Here is a 20,719-nt window from a genome sequence, read left to right as displayed (position 1 = left end):
GCACCTTGACACTCCCATTTGGGAAAAGGCTCTGGTTAACATCTGAAGCTATGTTTGTGGTTGTCTATTGAATTGAAAACTATGTGGCTCCATCTTTATAATTGGCTGGCAGCGGTTCCACTGAATGTAGCTGCCTCGAATTGGGCGAATGAGAAACATGTGCATTTTCTGAAACAGTCTATTGCAAGTCTAAGAGTCGGATGCAAAAACCAAAGTTGACATGCTCCAGCTTCACAGTTGCTCATGTAATCCCTGCTGTTATTGGCAGTTTGAATAAAGATCTTTAAGTAGTTAAGGTAATCCGTGAAATCACATTACTAGGAGTGTGATGCTGCTGCTGCTAACAGCAAAAATTGATTGATCCAAATCTGCATTTCTTCCCTTTGCTCATTTAAATCCACAACCACATGTACACTAATCTGCAAAAACCAAGTGTTCTTGACTCATGAGGGTTTCCGTTGTTGGCCCGGTGGTTGCCTGCTGCCACGGTGTGCTCCGTTGCCACCAATTTGAAGCCCAGCAGATGATCTTGGCTTCGGCTGCTTCGGTGCAGCTGGGCTCTGATGGCAATGCGCCACAGAATGAGAGAATGACAAGAGAAGAAAATGATGCAGAAATGAAGGGGAAGGAAATCCCCACTCTTCACAGATTAGGAAAGAATTTGAATGCTGTGCTGTTACACTATATTTTCTGAAAGACACTAGAGAACTTTTAATTATACCGGCACTAAATGAGAAGGTATGTTAGTCCTACATGGTAGGAACTCAGCTTTCGCCTCAGTTGGTTTCTGGTGGTTACAGAAGCCAGCCAGGCACGAAAGCCAGATTAACGCAAGGCCTATTTCGCCTCAGCAGTAATCGTCTGTTGACTCCTGGGATCAAAGGTCACAGAGGAGTCCTGGTAGTCTAGGGTGGAAAAAGAGCTGTCCTACTCTGCTCACTTCACATTTCATAGGAAGCATTCTCCCAAACCCTTTTCACTTATGTGATTCACTTTTTTCCATTATGGTTACTTGCTTTGTCTCGTTTCCCCCCCTCCTTTTTCTTCCTTTTCTTTCCAAGGCAAAAGGATCAGGGAGGGCTAGGGGTTAAAGGGTGTAAGGCCAGCTCATTACTGACTTTGGGTGCAAACGGCTGAACACACATGGCTCCAGTGACACAGCCTAATTACTTGACCAGGGGATAGATTGTACTTTTCAGCCAGAATCAGGGAAAGTGCAGGTCCAAGGCTACAGAGAGCAGCTTGGCTGTGGAGCTTAAGTCCTCAGTTTTAATACTGAGGGGAATACTATTTGAAAGGCACTGTGCTAAGCTTGAGTGTGTGTGTATGAATGTACATGTCCATTTCAAGGACACGCTGAAACCCCACCTGTGACCAGCTGTCTTGTGTGCTCCTGAAACTGTCTGCTACTTGATTTTTAAACCGGCACTGCACCTACTCAGTCAGTGACAGATTTGATAGGCTGTACACATCTGCTTCCTGTATGGCTGTGCGTGAAGTGCCCTAGTCATACATGACAAAGTGCAGCAGGTCTGCTTCGCTGGTATGCACCAAGCTAACACCAGCATAGTGCGCGGCCTACTACTGTGGTTTGCTTTCAGTGTGCTGCCTGGTTTTTCATGCTTTTAAAGTCAAAACTTTGGAATGCACAGCTTGATATCTGACTTAGCTTCTATGATGAAGCCCCAAGAGAGCAAAAGTAGACCTTTAAAGCAAGGCTATGACTCTAAGATCTGATAACAAGCTCAAAAGGAAGAAAAGGGAAAGTGGGAATTCATGAAGACCAAACACCACAAGGCTACTGTTTGACAAATGGTCAGTGGAGCGTTTCCAGGAAAAGATAATGCAGCCCTGCTTTAATATAGCAGCACATTGTACTGCGTGTACAATGTGCTGTAAAGCTGCGTGTAAAGCTAACAGTAGCAGGAGTCCAAGCAAGAACCAAGCCTGTCATATATGAATGTAACTATGTCCTCACATCCTGATGTATGGCATTCTCATGTCAGGCTTGGCATATAAATAGTGCAGCTGTCAGTGTGTGTAGACAAATGGCAAATGGTGGAAGGCCACACACTTTATAAAAAAGATTGTAAGGGGTGTTATTTTTGTTGCCAAACATGAGTCTAGGGCAAACCCCAATGTGGTAAATATGCAGAGGGCCTGAACTGTGTTTATAATACACTTCCTGTCAAATGGCACTGAGGCTGCTGCCCTGTGTTGGGCTGAATTCAAGGTCAGTGCTGATTACAAAGTGTCGTGTGTCAGTTTTATAAATGTTTTTTTGAATAGCTTCAGCCTTTCTTTAATTTCTGATGCTAAAACCTCAGAGAATGGGTTCTCGTCAGCTAGGATAAACGTGAGGCTTCAGTGGGGATTAACCTTTTGTCTGCATGGTGACTCCAGCTCCAGTGTCGTCTCAGAGTCAGCTTTTGACTTGCATAATTAGCTCTCTGCACGCCATGGCTTGGTGTAACCAAAAGAAGTGGATCACTGAAGATGGAGCTCTTGCTCACCCTTTCTGTGGTCCAGCTTTCCAAAAATCCTGCAGTATTCCCCTCAACTTTAAAAATGAACTTAAAACCTGAGTTCTGAGAGCTAAAAGGTAATACTGCATGTATTTAATTTTTGTTACATGATGCATCTCAAACTCTGCGAGAAGCCTTTTTCATACACAATAAACCAACGGCAGTGCCATTAGATATAGTTAATGTTATTTTTCACAGCTTTATGTTGCAACAGTTTTCACAAAAATCTCGTCAGAACTTCTTCAATCTATTGTTAATTTATTACGCTGCAGACACAACTTAAACTTGTGGAACTGGTTTTAATGCAGAATGTCTTGCTGCAGAAAATAATTAAAAAAAATATGAAGACACACAGGTCTATCCTTAAAGGAGTTCATTCATAGATTTGGCATGAGTTGTCAAAGCCGAAGGGTTGAAAGAGATGCGGCATGTCTCAGTTTTGTCCTTTTCGTTTCCAGGGTAAGGTGTGCCATTTAAGCACAGCTCACATGCCTCATAAACATTTAAGCTATGGAACAAATGCCACCTGTACACCACCTGTTGTTACTCCCTGTGAAACTCTCTGAGATAGCTTTACTGAGTCTGCAGGATGAAACGTTCTTCATTCCTGAGGAGTAAAGTGCTAAACTTGCAGGTATAGATATAATCAGGAGCAAAGTGAGGTAAATCGCTAGTGATTTAATTACTAATTAAATGTGGGTTACCACTTAATTACAGTAGGCTGCAGCCAGAGGAACCTTGTAAGTGTTGCCAGAATCAATGAATGGTCCCGCATCCTTGCTGTTCTGTGGGGAGCTATCTTTGGATATTGCTGACTCCCACTAACTGGTACTGGCTGCAGCAGCTGCCCATCCATCTGTGGCAGAGGGGGAGCAAATAAAGTGGAAGGAAGGTGAGCTGGAGTGGTAAAACCATTAAGTGGCGGTTGTGGTCTTATCTCTGTATCTGTGTGTACACAGGCCCATGGGTTGATGGGAAATTCAGACAGGGATGTCACAGCCTTGGAGGCCCCTGTCACCACCATGACCAGCACCAGCGGCAGCACCCTGACGCCCTGCAGACTGAGGAGCTCCAGTCAAGCGGGACTCCCAGCGCCCGTTACCAGTACATCAACCACCGCGTCTCCTTCCTCATCTGCAGCAGCCTCCTTCTTCATTAGGTAAGCACCTCCCCCATGCTGTCAAGTCACTGCATGGTTAATTGAAATGTGTTTGCATACACACCCGCATGCATTCAGTCTTCAGTGAGTTGAAGAGGAGATATGCACAGACTCGCGTGGTCTCATGGTTTTAACCTCCATGTGGGGCACTTATTCACTGTAGATGTTGTTCTTGCCATGCTTGAATTATAGCATGCCTTGGGATACACATCATGGAACTAAATGAACCTTTTAGTTGCAGGCACCAGTGCCCATGAATAGAAAACAGAATTGCATAATTCGATATGAGGAAGGAGTGTCTCACGAAAGGGGTTTAGGTTAAAGCTAGCTATTGTCCTGAGGTATTTTATGTTTAGTTATTTTTTTCTTTGTTTTGCCTCGCCAATTTAAACGGATCTTGCAATTTTCCAGCCATAGACTTACTGGATGCTCCCACAGGTGTAGCGCAGGATGCATTTTTTGTAAAAGCATTTTGGTCCCTGTGTATCCAAGGCTGAAGAAGCCTGTTTTTAAAGCATTGCTTGGCTTTGGTATTGTCGTTGCCCTGGAGAAGACTTCACCCTCTCTGTGCGGGTGCATGGTTGGGGAAATATTGTCAATGACAGATTCCCTGGCAGGCCAGTGCATACATTCCCTGCCTCATCTCTCCAAAAAGTGCTGTGTTGTAATGAGCGTTTCTGAAAGGGAAGCTGGCTAAGAATGATGCATAGGACCATTGACGCTCTGCACCACAGGAGACAGAGAAAACCGGTGAAGGGGCTTGTGGAGTGTGACAGGAAGCCCATGGGGGATCAGTATGTGGCTTAGCTTTTCTTCAAGCATCCCAAATGGAGTTTGTGTTGCCAGCTTTTACAGGGTCCAAGTATATCAGTGGGACCATGAGGTCTTTCCTTTGACTAAGGGGATGTTCCAAATCCTCCACCTAATATGTAACTTCCTGTGTATCTTGCTTCCTGTCGCAGGAGCACGAGGTTTAAACAACAGTGAGGCATGACCTTCTGCTAGACAGGTTAAATTCCTGACATTGATTTATTAACGCTCATGTTTTCTTTGGACTTGAGCTAAAAGAAAAAGATAAGCATAAAGAGCTGCATCTAGCCATTCAGTGTGGACAGGAAAAAAGAGGAAGGTGGACTTGTTCTTTTCCCTGCAACAGGGCCTGGTGGAGCACACGGGGTGTAGAGAGTGCGCTCCACCACCACCTTTTATTTTATCCAAAAGATAATTTGCTGCCAAGAATGTTTTGTTTGACTTGGCTCGCAGAAATACGATAATGATAGGCCAACCTCAAACAGCATTGGGTTCTGCAGATAGAAAAAAATAGGGTGGAGGAGATCCACTGTTCTCCATTTGAAGCACACCCACTTCCTGACCTTCTGCAGCTGTTATCCCTGCAACAGGGATCATCATCAACATCATCGTGAAATCGTTGTTGCTCATTTTTTAAAAACATCATTGTTGTCTGAAACGTAAAACAGTCAAAACAAATTGAGTCATTCAACAATATTTTCCATTTGCTCTGATAGTGGAGCTGCAAAAAAAAGCAGATGAAATTAGCATCCCTCATGTTTTAGACATGATTGAAAACTCAGATCTGATTAGTATTCTTTTTTTGTTCTCCGTAGATACAATTAGTGAGATGCACGTGCAAATCCTTCGAGCCCAGGGTGTAAGACCAGAATAACCAAACAGCAGTTTTTTCTTACCCCAGTGGCGTGGAAACAGCTCCTTGGACACTTGTCTGACATTCACTAACACTATTCCATTCACAGCTGAAATTTTAATTAGAATGCAATTAGCCGGAGTCTAGGTGTTCTCGCTAGGCTGTTGGTGAGAGGAAAAGAAAAGCGATTAACAATGTTTAATTTTGCAGCGGAAAAACAAGTCAACCATTCAACTAGTTAAAGAAGCATTTAGTTTAAATATGTCTGGTAAAAACACTGGTTTGATAACAACACAGCATTTGCATCTCCTTAGATGAATTATTTGTGCCTGTGAATTGACTAATTGTGCCTTCAATGTTTTATTATTTTAATTTATTCTAATAGTGTCAACTTTACAACAAGTAAACTTTGATATTTTTATGGTTAGATTGTTCTAAGAGCAGCTTTGCCTCAGATTTCTAGTATATTTTGGAGAGACCAAATGACTCATTTGTTCACATGAATTTATTTGATCAACAGCATTACAGAGATGCCTTCCAGGCTATGTAGACAAATGCAAGTCAAAAAAAAAAATCCAAGTGTAGCTTTTATTCTCTGAATCTTCCCATTCCAAGTCCATCAGCCATTTATATTATCTTGATGCTTCTTTTTCTTCCACTTGCAGAAAATAGTAAAAGTCTTTGATCATCTAATGAATGCTTCTTTCAGGCTTATGTGAAATTCCAGCTCAAAAACAGTTCTTTTGTCCCACTTCCTGTTTCTCGTAATCTTAGGAAATAGCTTGAAACCAAAAGATGACCCCAGGGCCAGTAACGACCAGTTTGCAATTAGACTGACTTTACAGTTGCAGAGAGACAGGAAGAGTCAGGGGTCAAACTCTGACTGGATGGTGTGTGTGTGTGTGCATATCATTATGTGTGTTTGGCTACGTCAGTGTGTTACTTGGGGTAATGAATTTAGAGCCATGTGTTCAGCTGACTACCACGTTAACCACTGATTGTCTTGTGACAGAGCATATGATTAGTGTATTGACACACCGCTGTGTAATGAAACCAGGCGACGCTCACAGCAGGGGCTAGACGGTGCGGCTAACTGCTGCCTCGCACAACCTTCTCCCCATCTTTCTCTTCCATTAACATCTGCTGATTGTGGCAGTGTGTTTATTACACACCAGGCCCATGAGATGAGAGGGGATGCTTGCTCAGTTTGCAGCCAACTTTGATCAGCTGGCAAATTTTGTGTGTAGCAGTATGAGATAGTGTTATCTTACGTTGTTGGGCCCCTGTTTAAGTTTGTCCATCTACCGTCTCTTATCATACCCCAGAGATGGACAATGAAGTCACTCTTAAGATGCAAGGAGATAATGACTAGAGCAGTATAGAGGACCTCAGAGACACGACAGTCGGTGGATGCAGACTTTAGAAGTGGCACGCAGGCTGAAAGGTTGGGATTTGCAGGGGCTGGGCGGACAGCTGTTTGCTGGAATGTGAAGGAGGAAGTGGTTTCATGGTCATCCACCGGTGCCTATAGTTGCTGCCCAGGTGAGTGTTTGTGCACTAATGACTGTGATTGTGCAGAAGGGATCCTCCTGTAATTGTGGCAGCAGGGCCATTTAGCCTCGGCTCTCCTGCACACACACACAAGACTGTGCCTTTGTGTCAGGAACGCTCACTCTGCCCTTCATCCCCTGGCTGCTCTGAGTAACCATAGAAACAAGTCATTAGCTTGTGGGAATAAAATGTAACTGATTTTTCTTTCAAAAGTGAAGATTGGAAATCAGGAAGTTGAAACAGCCCTCTCTACTCCACTGGACTATAATTTAGTCAGAAGAAGAGCATCTCTTCAGTAATGAGTCCTACATGCTGCACAGTGGAAGCGCAGCAGGGTGACAAGTAGCTGTTCTTGCTCTGAATAACAGATGACTTGCTGAAGGCCAGTGTCCAGTTATGTTTATTCTGGAGTTTGTGCGAGAAACTGAGCCGGCCTATTCGTTTTGCTTGTAAAAGAGACAGTGATGCAGTTGTATAGAGAGGCTCAGAGCAGACAAAGTAGCTCACTGCTGGCTTTGGTTGGCTGTGCTGTGATCGACAGCAGGGATCTCAGTGAATGACAAATAGGCAGGATAGATTATGTGAACCAGAGGGGTGCACCGAGCACAGCTGATCTGGCCCACATGGCAGGGAGGATAAAGAGTGGGGCAGTAGCAGCTCCTTATAAGTGTTGTCATTCAGACGGTGTGCTCGGGCTGATGCTCCTTTCTGACAGCACTAAGAGCAGGAGACCTGTACCTGTGGAGAAGAATATTGGATTCACTACCATGAGAGTGAAGTAAGCTATTTTGTGCACAGACATCATTGAGCGCACTTGGATATTTGATATTCGTGTGTGTTTGTGTGCGAGAGGTGCCCTGTTTTCTTTCTCTCTTCCCCTCCCCTCTCACCCCTTTCTCTCTCTTTCTCACTCTCCCCCTCTCAATTTATCTTTCTTTGTGTGGCACACGCTCTTTTCCGCTCTGTGGAATGTGCAGTTTTGTGCAGTTGGAGTTGGACTGTCTGATCCCTGGAGGTGAGAGGCTAATGGTTTTGTTGTCAAGCCAGAGCGAGATGGATTCCACCACGAGAGCAGGAGTGTGAGTGGAATGTATAGCATGTGTAACATACTGTAGAAACCTTGGCTCCATTTTGAGAAAGTAGCCACAGTGGAGCTGAAATGTTAATACTACCTCTGTCTCCGGAGTCTGACAAATGAGAATTGATTCATATCAATCTGTTGAATCTGAGCAACACATGCCCAGGGCAGCGAATGGCTCATCAGAAGTATTGAGTGGGTGGTAGCTGGGATGGTTGAGCTGCTCTCTGGTATTTGTCTTTGTTTACTGTTGGATAAAACACCAGCTGGTATTTTCCTGCCATAATCTGGCTGATGGGACTAATGGCTGCCTCTGTGCAGCGGCGGACCCAGTGGCAGCTGAGGCCACAAAAGGGCTGGGGCTCAGTAGATAAACCCAGGTGTGAACCTGTGAACCAAGGCCTGTCGGGCACCGTCAAGGCTGAGGTGTTGATGGAGATCCTGCCTGGCCTCGGAGCCTCGGGCATCTGTGTCGAGTAGATACATCTCACTACCCACATCCACCTTCTCATCCACCCGCAAAAAGCAAAATGCCGCTCCACTCTGACTCATAATCCTCCATCGTTCTCAGGTAACAGAAAATTTGTCTTTTGATATAAAGACTGACATAGAGAAAACCGTGTTCAGCCTCGGTGGATATTAGAAATGAATAGAAGTACTGATTTGCATTTGCAGATTCCCTCTCACTCTCTGGGTATCTGTGTCTTCCCTGGGATATGATAACATGGTGTGATAGTGCTGTGCCCCCTGCAGCAGCAGACTGATGTGCTGTGGTGTGGTGGGCAACACAGAGTCACTTGTGCCTGTCATTATAAATGGCAAACAGCTCCACTGAAAGAAAAGCAAAGGGTTTGTCCCTGCCTTCGTGGTAGCCTGATGCCTTTTCCCTCCCCAATATGCCAAATAAATCCCTGAGTCAGGAAGTCTGTCTGGCCCACTCACATAGCCTGCAGGGGGGCAGTTAAAGTGGGAGGGGGGTGACAAACAAAGAGCTGAAGTGCTGACTCAAGTCTGTGTGCTCACCCTGGGTCCACGTGTCCTAAGCCCTGGGGGAGAGGGGAAAGCGCTGCCATCCTCGCCTGACAGATTGATAACATACATGAATAAATGTGGAGCATAGACCTCTGTCCTGCAGGCTTCTCACTTAACACTGGGCTTCTTTTGTCACTCAGGATGATGACAGAGACAATAAATAAGGTTTAATTGTGTGCGATTGCTTCACGTGGGCAGGGTGAGGTCACGCTCCCAGCATCAATCCATTTCCGTCTCTGTTTGCCTGCCCACGTCCAGCATTCCCCATTTAACGGCATGTTTCTGATAACTGCCCACTGGGCTCCGTGATCAGCGCATTAGCATTTAGTTATCGCGTTAGACTAAATTCTCTCACCCTCAGCCTGTTGAATGGATATTATGCATCGTGCCTGTAGGGGCTGAGGGATGCCATCTAAACCTCTTTAGTGCACCTCAGTGAAAAGTGTCATGCAAATGGAGTCTATTATCTCTGTCATTACAACCACTTTCTCTTTAACATTGTGGGTGTGAGACACTGAGTGAGAGTATGGAGGAATGAGAGAGTAAACTGCAATAGCTGGTGGCAGGGAATATATGTTGAGGAATTTTATGACCTATTGTGTGCAGTTGTAGAGTGACGCCCGTGGCCTCATGAGCTCCCACAAGTGCCTTTTTTTGCCTCAGAATCCAAGGAAACAAGGAAGGCTCCTAGTGGGGTTTCTCAGGCATCACAATGCTCAGCCACGCCACAGACTTCTATTCAACATGAATAACTAATATCTGCCTAAACACTGGTTGTAGGTTGACTTCCCCATGTGCTAGAGCTTTATTTTGTTGTGAAACACATAAATATTATATGCACAGCACCACCTTGCACCCGCCGTCCTTCGATAAGTCAATTGTGAGGCGCTAGCTTTCCCTGGATGTAGCTCGGATTACCACTGAGGATAAGGGCATTGTTAGGACAGGTTTCCCTCATTACCCACAGCCCTAGTAGCTGAATCATTTCATTCCGATAACACTGTCTTTTTTATTTTAATCTCCATCTATATGTAGCTTGGCTCCAGGAGGTTGAAAGGGTTCACATAGGTTGATGGTAGCTGTGGGGAATTTAAAACAAGTAACAACGGGGCTTGTAAGAAAAATTAAACATGAAAAATATTGCTGACAGTTTATTATCAGGACATTTTCAGTATTAACTTCTGGCTTCACTATAGTCTGCAGCAGTTAATGCAAAATAAGCTACATTAAAACAGGATGGATGCCTAATGGTCCTTCTAGTACATCGCCTATGTTTTATTTGCTCCACAGTCTACTTCTTAGTGGAGAATTATGAAGATTAAGAGTAATTGTAAAGGATATTGTGCCCCACCTTTTCATGTCCACTTATGTATGAGACAAGCGAGCGGCTTGGACGTGCAAAACCACCGTATCAAATTAAAAGCTGCGAGGACGGTTGATCTCCCCTGTGTTTCTGTCACTGTTTTCTACATGCACGTCGTCTTGAATGGAGAGGATTATAGCCTATAATCGGTTCACGACCCAGCGCATGAGAGCCAGCTGTGGTGTGCTAAAATCCCCTTTTCCCCATACGCTCTATGAGAACCAGCAAGTGTAGCTGTGTGTGTTTCGGTGACTCAGTTTATCAGTATGTGATACAGGATAAACTGCTTAATTTGAATAATGTGGCTGCAGTCGCTGGCATTTTGGTGGCTTTTCTCAGCCACGCGGTTTCTTTGCTTTCCCTGCTTTTATTTTCAGATTGGTCTCCACTTTTCATTTGATTTACGTGGTCTTTCATGACAGTACTGCCCATTTCACCTGATTTGGACCTTTTCTGGTTTTAGTTGGGTTACCAGTTGACCAGAATATAGATGAAAGATTAGGAAACACATGTAAGACCTCCCCTCCCCCTGCTTTCTGTCTCGCCAGGCCGCCCACTGATTAATCACTCCCAAATGTTCTCATCAGCCTGTGGGCCTGTTTGTTGTGATAGCCTCTGTGTGGGAAAGTGCAAATAAATAATAGCTAGGTGTCTTACTCTGGCAGCAAATGATTAATGAAGTGGAGAAGTGATCCAGAAGTACTTTTTCCCCCGTTGCCCGTCCCTCCCAAAGTTATCACGCTCTCACGTTAGTTTCCCCTCTGACAGCATTAAGCTACAGGGGCATAATATTTGATTGAGGAATTGTCTCGTAATTGTCTGATAACAGGCCTCATTTGTTGCTTGTCTATCAAATATCCTGCTTCTAAAAAAGCACCGAAGCGATTTCCGAGACAGGAAACGTCACTCAGTCAGTGATAACTTCATGTGTGTTCCAAAAGTTGTGTTTGTGTGCCCTGAGTGCAACAGCCTACCTGATGTTTTGAAGGCAAGACGTGGGTGGGATGACGGGTGAATCGCAGTTCAACATGTGAAAATGTGGAGTTATTCCAGATTCTCTGCAGCCTGGGAGAGGAGCATAGCAAAATACCTGGAGCGCTGTCTGAGGAGCAGAGAGAAAATGCTCTGGAAGAGATGAAAGCAGCTGTTAATCTTTGTCAGCAGTGCCAGAGGTGGGGAGACTGCAGTCGGTGGAGCAGGGATGAACATGTCTTCATTATCATCTGTCACCCATCAGCTGAAAAGTGAATGTTCTTCCAAAGACTTTTACTTTTGCTGCATGAACCAGTTTTGACACATTAGCGGAGCATTTTACTGACGCTGCATTTTTGGAAACCTCTTGTAAACAATTTAGAGTCAATTGTTAGAGATTTTTGTTGGATGACCTTTGAATTTCAATGCAGTTATTTCCAGTTATTTCCACAAAGGAGTTTAATTGGCTCATTTATCCAAATGACTAACAAACATGTCCTGCAGAGCTAAAGCCTGTGCTTTCTTCACCTCGTCATGGCCCAGTGTTCAAGCTAGTTAAGGCCATATTTGCAAGACTTGATCCTCAATGTTACAAGGAACAATAAAGTGAAAGTAAATGCAACAATACCCTACCATTTTCCTTCCTTTGCTCATCTTAAGCCTTCCTTAAGACCCTAGCTTGGCAACAGAGTTGTGCGGCCTTTCACTCCGGGGTTGAGGTGAATTAGTGGGTGTGTGACTGTGCAGGGTGTCTGGAGACACAATACTTAATATTCAGCGTGTTAAACACAAAAACCCTGTGTGTTTGTCTGCCAAAAATATTCCCACCTCTCTTTAACCTTATTGGCAATGGCACAGAGCGCCTTCTCTGTACCGCAGTGGGATAGTGAGGGTCTACTGGCATGAGCCAGTTCTTCTTGATCTGACATCCAAAAGCACAGGAGCCAAATCAGACAAATCATAGTTTCTTCTTTTTCTCAACAAAATCAGAGTAAAAAGAAGTTCTTTTTACATCTGCGCTGATACAAGCCACTTCTTAAATTTGTGTTGTTTACCCTCATGTACTGAATCACCAAACCAGGTTTTCTTGAATATTGATGAGTTTTTTCACTTTCTGGGCCAACTGTTCCATTTATTTTTGGCCGACTGGGAATTCCCATCTTTGGGAATAAAGTAATTCCAAGATGGCTGTGGCATACCCCCACCAATCATTTTTTCCCCTGTTTCTTTCTCAGGCAGAAAATGATTTACCTCCTCATGGACAGCGCTTCACTGGCACAGAGCCAGGCCCACTGATCGAAGAGAGGACTTGGCTCTACAGCCTGCTGCTCCCTCCCTCGCTCTCCGTCTTTCTTCCTTCCTTCCTTACGCTTCCTCTGCAGCTTTCTCTTACTTACTATCCCCCCAATTCATTTTTTAACGCCTTCCTCACCTCTACAGTGCTTTTCCCTCCATTTACCACTCAGAATCCCTTTCTTCCCCCGTGTTCCAAATGATCCCCTGTTATTCAAGCAATTCTCCAGAGGATACCCTAATCCCTTGTTTTCCAGCTCAGTCCACAGACCGGTTGAAAAGAGTTCTAAGGAGATTGCAACAAAACAGGTTTACAACCTCCGGGAAGAATTTGGGATTTTATTTACGGAAAGCTGCACTTCTTTTTCTTCTTCTGACAGGAAACCTCCCTGAATCCACATTATGATACAAATGCGACAAGTCAATTGCAAAAAGGCGACATCAGTTTTTGTGCGGAATCCTTTCTTTTCTGTGATGACGCATTGTATCCACAGATGTTACATGAATGCTTTTGGCCTTACTTAATTGGCTGCAGATTGGTGCAGTGAAGATGCTCAGCCTTGGGCCGTCAGCAGTCAGCGCACAAATAATGATCCATCTGATATTCTGTGTCCAAGGCCAGACGCTAAGCAGGAACAAAAGGCTTGTTGAACACCTTGTTGGAACAAAGAGCTTTCCTGAAAAGCGTCGGTCCGATAGGTTTGGAGTGTGCCGTGCAGGGTATCACTCAGCTAACTGGACATTGCATTCATTGCTGTCTGGTTTTGCTGGGATTCGTTTATCTATTTCTGAGGATTTATAGAAAGTCTATAAATCTTAGCCTGGAGGTGTTTGGCCACTTCCAGCAAACTGCTGCTGTGTAAGCCAATACAGCACAGAGGAGCTCTACCTTCAGTATACTATTAAAACAGCCAAGCAGGAGAAAGCAGCCTCGCAGTCAGTTGAAAGCTTCAGAGCTTTGGATTGATAAGATTTAACTGACAGCCCGATAAGCCTGATAGTTCTCTCTTCCATTTTAATGTACCTGGGGCTGCCAAAGGAGTGAGGAAACACATTTTTCAAAACTACTGGAAAGATCTTGGTTTGGAAAGATGCTCATCTGAATCTGAATCTGAACGATAAGATAACCATGCTGAACAGAGGAGAATGTCTGTTCCCGTAGCTCCAGGTGGGAGCTTTTTTTCCTTTTTTTAGCAGCGTCTGTAAAATAAAATAGCATATTTTTGTGCTACAGTTACATTTTTTTAAAACCATATTCGGCATTAATTTCAGTGTCCATGCTGCTGTAGCCTCAGGCAGTTGTTTTGAGTGATTTAGGATAAGAGGGAGGAAGTGAGAAAAACTAAATGAATGTTTATACCAGAGGTCTTTTAATTGCAGGGAGACTTTAGAAAGAAAACGGGCTCATTATCAGACTAAACGTCTGTGCCACACAGGAGGCTCTGTCATCTATTCAACAGCCAGCTCTAAAGCGTTCTCCCCATATGTTCAGTGCTGCGTCTCAGGTAACCCAACTATGTCTCTGTGGGGCAGCTGTGACTCAGGGAGTGGAGCAGGTTATCCACTAAACAGAGGCTTGTGCTTCATTTATTGGCTTTTCCGCCCGCGACCTTTGGTGTGTCTTTGCACAAGATACTGATTCCCCAAAATGGTCCCTTAGTTACATATTTATGTAAAGCACAAGTGCTATATGTATGAATGATGCTTGTAATGCTTTAAGTATTCAGCAAGGCTAGAGGTATATAAATAAAGTCCATAGACCATTTCTCTGGTTAGTTTAAGAACCTACCTTATATGACCACCCGAGCTTTTAGTGTTAGGTTAATGCGTATGTTTATACTCCACATCTGAAAGATGGTGACACTTACAGCTTCACAGGGCAGTCAAAGGGTCTTTTCTAATCCTCTGAAATACAGCTACAACGGATGAACTCTCAGGAAGCTTTTATGGCATGGAAGCATTTGTCTCATTTAATGATCGGCATCCTGACCTTGTTAGTAAATCTTGTCTGGGTGGGCATTCTCGCTGCCAGCGCTGGTTGGCAGAGGATGACATCACCTCCTCTCGTCTGCACACCGTATGAATGCGTGTGTATGCATGTGTGTGTGTTCACAGGCTGATGTCATGGTCACTTAATCACTGCCAAAGTTTAACGAAGGCTGGGTCAGGCTGTGGGTGACCTGGGACCGCGAGGCCAGTGCAGAGATGCAGATTTGCGTTAATCCTACCTAAAATTTGGCAAAGAGAAAACCACACAGCGATGTCTGCCTGCACACAAAACTTCGGTCTGGTGCTCTTGCTTTAACAGAACTAAGTCTGTATTTCTCCTACAGACAGTAGATTTATGTTATACCCCCACACCTTTGGGGCAGAGAGCTGTTTGATCATGTCAAGGGCAGCCCATCAATAAGACAGCCTGTACTGGTTTTAGCTCTGGGGAGGTTTCCTAATGATTATCTTTTGACTCAAAAACACAGTACCTGCTCTGATATAGATCAACAGACATCCAGCCCAGTCAGTCATGACCATCTGCTGATTTGGCATTTATGGTGAGGGCAAAATACTCAGTATATACAACAGCAACATGGCTATACCGGCTTCAACTAAAGAGAAAGTCTCACAAATGCCGTCACTGGTATGGGGTAAATTCTCAGTGTCTCTAGCAACCAGTGAGCGAGTGAACTCATTGTGCCGTAGTCATTATCACTGCATGGTGTTGAAGCTGGCTGTAGCCCCAGTACTCCCATCTCCCATTCGTGAAGAGCTATGCCAGCCTGCTAATCAGCAGCAGTGGGAGACTCGCTGTGGGTGGGGTGGCGCGGGTAAAGCAGTCTCATATCAGACTGAGTGATCTGATCCGCGCATGAATGGCCAGAGCAGCCTTATCTTGTCTGCAGAGGGGGAAAAAAGGAGATTCACAGAAAGGAAGTGTCAAGGATAGTAAATGCGGCCAACATGGTAATTAACCACAGAAAAGAGGTACCTAAAGAGCTGTATAGCTGGCGTGGAGAACAGAGACAAATTTGTACAAACAAGCTAATGGGCGCACCAACTAATGTCTCTCTGGGTCAGAGGAATTTCTCTTGTTAATTTGACAAAGCAAAGAAAAAAGGCTGGGAACATTATTGACAGGCTACAGTGAAGCTTTGAATCTAGTCAGAAAATACAGCCTAACCATTCTTTCTCTGTCGTGCCACCATTGACCACCTCCGCTCCTCCCTCGCTCTCACTCCCTCCTTAGGTAAAGGATGAAATCTACATGTCCTTTCTCGAACAAAGGCACCGGGAGACCTTTTCATTTAAAGGGTTCTTGATTTTACATCTGTCTTGCTTCAGCTCATTTATATATATTACTCTGATTATCTGTCCCTAAGGTCTGTTCATAAGAAGACAGTGATGGAGCTGAAAGACTATCAGGATAGTTCCAACTGTGGCTGTCCCCTATTTTTATGTCAGTTTGATGTATAACAGTGAAAAGCACACTGGTGGTAGCAGCAGTAGGGATGAGAATAATTACCGGTTGCACTGTCAGAGTGACCAATGCCGACATTAGTATTGTCTTTTACTCATCATCTGTTGCCAATCATTGCTCAAAGGGATTCGATGGTGGTGAAGCATGTAGAACTCTGTTAGGAGACAGTCCTAGCACTTTAAAATAAGCCCACCTCAGAAAAGCAAACACTGCAGAAAAGCAAAGGTAACCATGCTATGGAAGGGCAGAAAGGGAAGAAGGAAAAGGTTATGTGATATATCAAACAGCTTTATTACTGTACGAAAAATGTAGGTGGTGTTGGTTTTATTGTTTGCCTTCAAATTTAATCCAGCAGAGTTCATATAAGGGGCACTGTGTCAGAAGGAGAGGAGCCGATAGAGCTTTGTGCTGCATGTACTTTCATCTGGCAAGTCTCACACCCACTCTGTTTGCCGATATGTTGTAGTAGGCACTCTGCAGCCAAAGTAGCAGCCTTTCAAACAAGACTGGCTGGTTGGGGGGGCTGAGAGGGCTTACTGGTAAATTGGCAGCCCAGGGAATACAGGGTACTCTCACCCCAGCGCTCACCCACTCACATGCTTTCATTCCCCTTTTTACCCTTGACCATTGACTGACTGCATTCTCTCTTAGTGGCCAGCATAAATCTGCCTTTCTAAGAAGTCATTTGTTCATTGTCTGTCCTCTTTTTTTGTTTTGTTTTTTTTTTAATCTCCCTCAGCTTTCCAGTTTAGTCAGAGCATCATTCATTGAAGAAATCCATTTTTCTCCTCTTAAGTACATCCTTCCTTATCCTGTCTCGCTCCTTATGATTAATACCGCTCTCATTCTTCCGGCTAATTACATCTGTTAGCAACGACAAAAAATAAATAAAATAATACAAATATGTAGTGTACACATGCTACCCCAAAAACACAGGAACACACATGTACTCTCGGGCTCATGGATGCATACACTGTAGGCATACTAACCAAATCTGTTTGAAGTGTGGGACCCTAAAAGAAGAGAGGGCTCCTGCATGCATTAACTATTCATGTGACGTGTGGTGGGGTGCATGCATGTGTGTTTGTGCAGAAGGCTGAATGAGACAGTGAGTGTGTGTGTGCGTGTGGGTAGAGAAAGAGAGAGAGAGAAAGAGAGCACTCGCAAATTGCGCCGCAAGCAGCCAGCAATCGAGCGCTGACACCTCGTCTGGCAGTCGGAGGGAAAAGGGGCTGGGCTGAGGAAAGAAAGGGAGAGAGAGAGGGAGAGGTGGGAGGCAGGGAGAGAGGAGGGAATGTATGTGTGTGTGTGGATGTGTGTGTGTGAGAGAGAGAGCCAGGGAAAGAGAAATAGAGAGAGACACGGCAGGACAGCTGCCAGAATTTCTCCGATTGCAGGAGAAGGACTAAGAGGTGGAACAGGAGCAGGAATTCTTCTCATTCTCAGCTACTCAAGGAAATCTTGCAGCCCAGCCAGGAGCGCTGATTATTTTCCCTGCCTTCTGCCTGTAAGCAGTAGAGCGTCTGGGAAGGACCGAGGCATAAGGATCTGTAACCACTCACAGCAGACAAGTACGGTGGATTAACTGGATGAGGGGAAAAAAGCAGCCTATGGGATGACTGAAGAATTGGATGCGAAGAAAAAGTAAAACTGAGTCGGAGGACAAGCCAAGTTTCTGCGGTTTCTGAACTGCGTCTGAACTTTTGCAGGTGAAGGAGACACGCAAGGAGTTAGAGATGCTTTCGTAGTGCATGAACACAGGAGGTGCACATCCTCATCCTAACCTCGTCCTCACCTTCTCTTAAGAAACTCTCTGGATTACACCTTCACTGCGCACCTACTGGTTTTCCTGAAGGGCACTCATCCTGCCTGCCCACCTCCACCCAGCCCCACCTGCCGCTTGTTCCATTCAGTTACTATGACGCCCACGCCTCCCACTCGTCGCTCTCCCTCTGCCCCCCGAGCTTCTCACAAGCCTCTGTGAAATTAAGTGGAACGTTGATGATCGTAGCGAAAAGGACCTCTGTGCCTTGAGTAGCAAGCAACCCCACCTCGCTGTGTCATTGCTGAGTGTGCCGGCGTAGCAAATGTGCAAATAATGGAGAAAAGTGACAACACGGACAAGGACAGCAAAGTTGAACTCTATCAGTTGCCTGTTTTTTGACTATGAGCATAAACTAGATAATGGATTGGAAAGAGCTGTAAGTATCTCACAATGTGTGCATGTCGGGGGGGGGAAGCTTTGGCTCACTTTTCTAACATTCAACAGAATTCATAAAGCATGAGTGTATGTTCAAGTGTTTTCGGGCTTCACTTCCTCATACATATAGAGTCTCCTTTGAGCATTTTAGAGAAAGTTGTGAAGGAAAACAGCTTCATTAGCATTGAGATTGAGTGAACAGGTGGACAAGCTGTTGTGGGCAAAGAAATCTGAGCCTCTCTTCACTGCCTCTCTCTCTTTTTTTCCAATGACTGATCATATAGTTGTGTAAGGAGAGGAGAGAGAAATGAGAGGACGTGGGAGGGAGAGGTGGGGAGAGACAAGCAGTTTACCTGTGTACGTGTGACTGTGTTGAAAAAAACAAAGCCCTAGCATAATCATCCCTCACCTTCCATTCATGAACATGTGCACTGATTGTCATTGTGTTGCATGAATTAAAGCTCAAGGTTACAATCGCAGCTTTGGGCTGTGAACGCTACTCGCTGGTCAAAACAATTATAAATGAAGTGGAGTGGCTTTTTTTCTATGCTACTCTGTGGGTGCTGCTTGATTTCTGTCTAAACTCAAAGAGAAGAGAGAATGAGGTGAGGGGTGAGAGAGGGAGAGAGGCAGAGAGAGACAGAGGGACAGGGTAGATTTATCTTGAATGAATGTGCTGCGGATGCCTCTCATAAATGCGCGTACACACTCGCAGACTCGCGCCGCCACGTGTACTCTGCTATAGTTTCCCCTTTCTTTCTCTCCATCTCGCATTCATCTATTCCATCTCACTCCGTGTCACACGATCCGTCTCGCATGCTATCACACATAGGCAGCTCCCCGGGGAGCGGCTTCTCCTGTAGTCTTCTTGGATGCAATAATTATTCCATCAGCAAGCAGTGTGTTCGCTGATTGTGCTCTTGGGCTGTCACTGCAGGGGGTGTACAGTGGAGAGGGGAGGGGGTGGAGAAGAGGAAGCGGGGTGGGTTGTCACTCCAGGATACAAGGAGATAGGGACGAGAGGTGGGTTCTGTTTTTGGCAGCAGCCCACCTAGTCCTGTCCAGAGGAGCCCAGAACGCAGCTAATGAGCTCAGGCTGGCCTTTTAGAAAAATGCTACTCACCAGGACATGGATCTGTTCCTTTTTGTACTCCAGATTTCCTCTTTTCTCCTTTTCATGTTCTCTATGTATTCTACCTCTCCTCAAAAACCTTGCTCTGCAGATTTTTCACATTCTATTCTCAACTTCAGGTCTTAATTCTCCGCGCCACACTTCCCTTCATGTTGACAACCGCCCCTTTGTCTTCCCCGTACTTCTCTGAAATCTGACTGCTTAAATGAAACCCATTTGAGTGCATTTGAATTACCTTTGGGTATTACTTTCCTTACTGACCTTGAATTACTGCCTGAGGTGTGTGTTAACTGATCTAGGGCAAAGCAAAAACTCGAACCACCTGGACCGGGGTCCCTGCAGGCCAGGCAGAGATATTGGTGTTGCCTATAAAGTTGAAGAAGTTTGCACAAAAAAGAATGACTCCTTCTGATTGTTCTACGGAGATCTTCTTGACTTTGAAAAGAGACCAGAATGACAGCGGAATTTAAACTGTGAAAAAGGTCAATTCACTTACAGAACTGGGTTCTGTTTGGTATCAGCAGAACTGTCATGTGACTATCTAGATATCACTAAACTAACATCTGATTATCGAGGTTGTTTACAACTTCCAAAATACATACATGTTGTAGGTTTGTCTCAATAGAATAGAATAGAATAGAAAACTTTATTTGTCAATTTCTTCAAATGTTCTTGCCATACAAAGGAATTGAAATTACGTTTCACACTGTCCCATGCGCAGACATTGACAACAATAAAGTGCAGATGCACAACAAAAACAACCCTAACAATAAGGTAATAATACTAAATACTAAAACAATATGGGTCTTTTCTAATGCTTTTCTAGCTAACAATTACACATCAGGAGAACCTCAGTGCTCAGTATCTTGCCCAAGGATACTTTGGGATGCAGCCAGCAATTGAACCACAACTTCTTATTAGTAGATCATCTGCTCCATCTTCTGAGTCACAGCCACCCAAATGATGCTGTCATCATTGCTTAGCTGCAATGATTAGCAGAGAAGGACACAAGTATGCGGTAGAGGGAAGTGTTTCAACAGTCCTCAGCTGTCACATCCACGACAGTTTTTTTGCTGTGTTTGATCAAAATACATGCATGTATTTCCTGTGGCTTTACAGTCTGCGTCTGGTCCCTTTGAGCAGAGAACCTGGTGACCATTTGTCTTAGAGAGCTGTTCTGTATAAAAACATAAAGGTGTAAGAGAATTCCACTTTTAGTTTAAGTCGAGAGCTGAAACATTATCCTTCTTGTTATGGGAGTATGAGTTGGGAGTTGAGG

General features: G+C 44.6%; 1 protein-coding gene across 2 annotated transcripts in view; it reads left to right on the top strand.

The window, feature by feature from the left end:
- Positions 1–20,719, top strand: part of kif26ab (kinesin family member 26Ab) — a 68,557-nt gene that overhangs the window by 33,305 nt on the left and 14,533 nt on the right. The window contains exon 4 of one of the 2 annotated variants that reach the window (XM_026151646.2): positions 3,485–3,684. In XM_026151646.2, the coding sequence (XP_026007431.2) occupies positions 3,485–3,684 (200 nt within the window). Of the gene's footprint in view, positions 1–3,484; positions 3,685–17,304; positions 18,310–20,719 lie in introns of those variants that run through there. The other variant, XM_026151649.2, reaches the window with a different exon arrangement.

Source organism: Astatotilapia calliptera, chromosome 19 (genome assembly GCF_964374335.1).
Source record: "Astatotilapia calliptera chromosome 19, fAstCal68.1, whole genome shotgun sequence".
Lineage (NCBI taxonomy): Eukaryota > Metazoa > Chordata > Actinopteri > Cichliformes > Cichlidae > Astatotilapia > Astatotilapia calliptera.
Note: the sequence above shows the minus strand (reverse complement) of the source record. Positions and strands in the feature narration are given on the sequence as shown.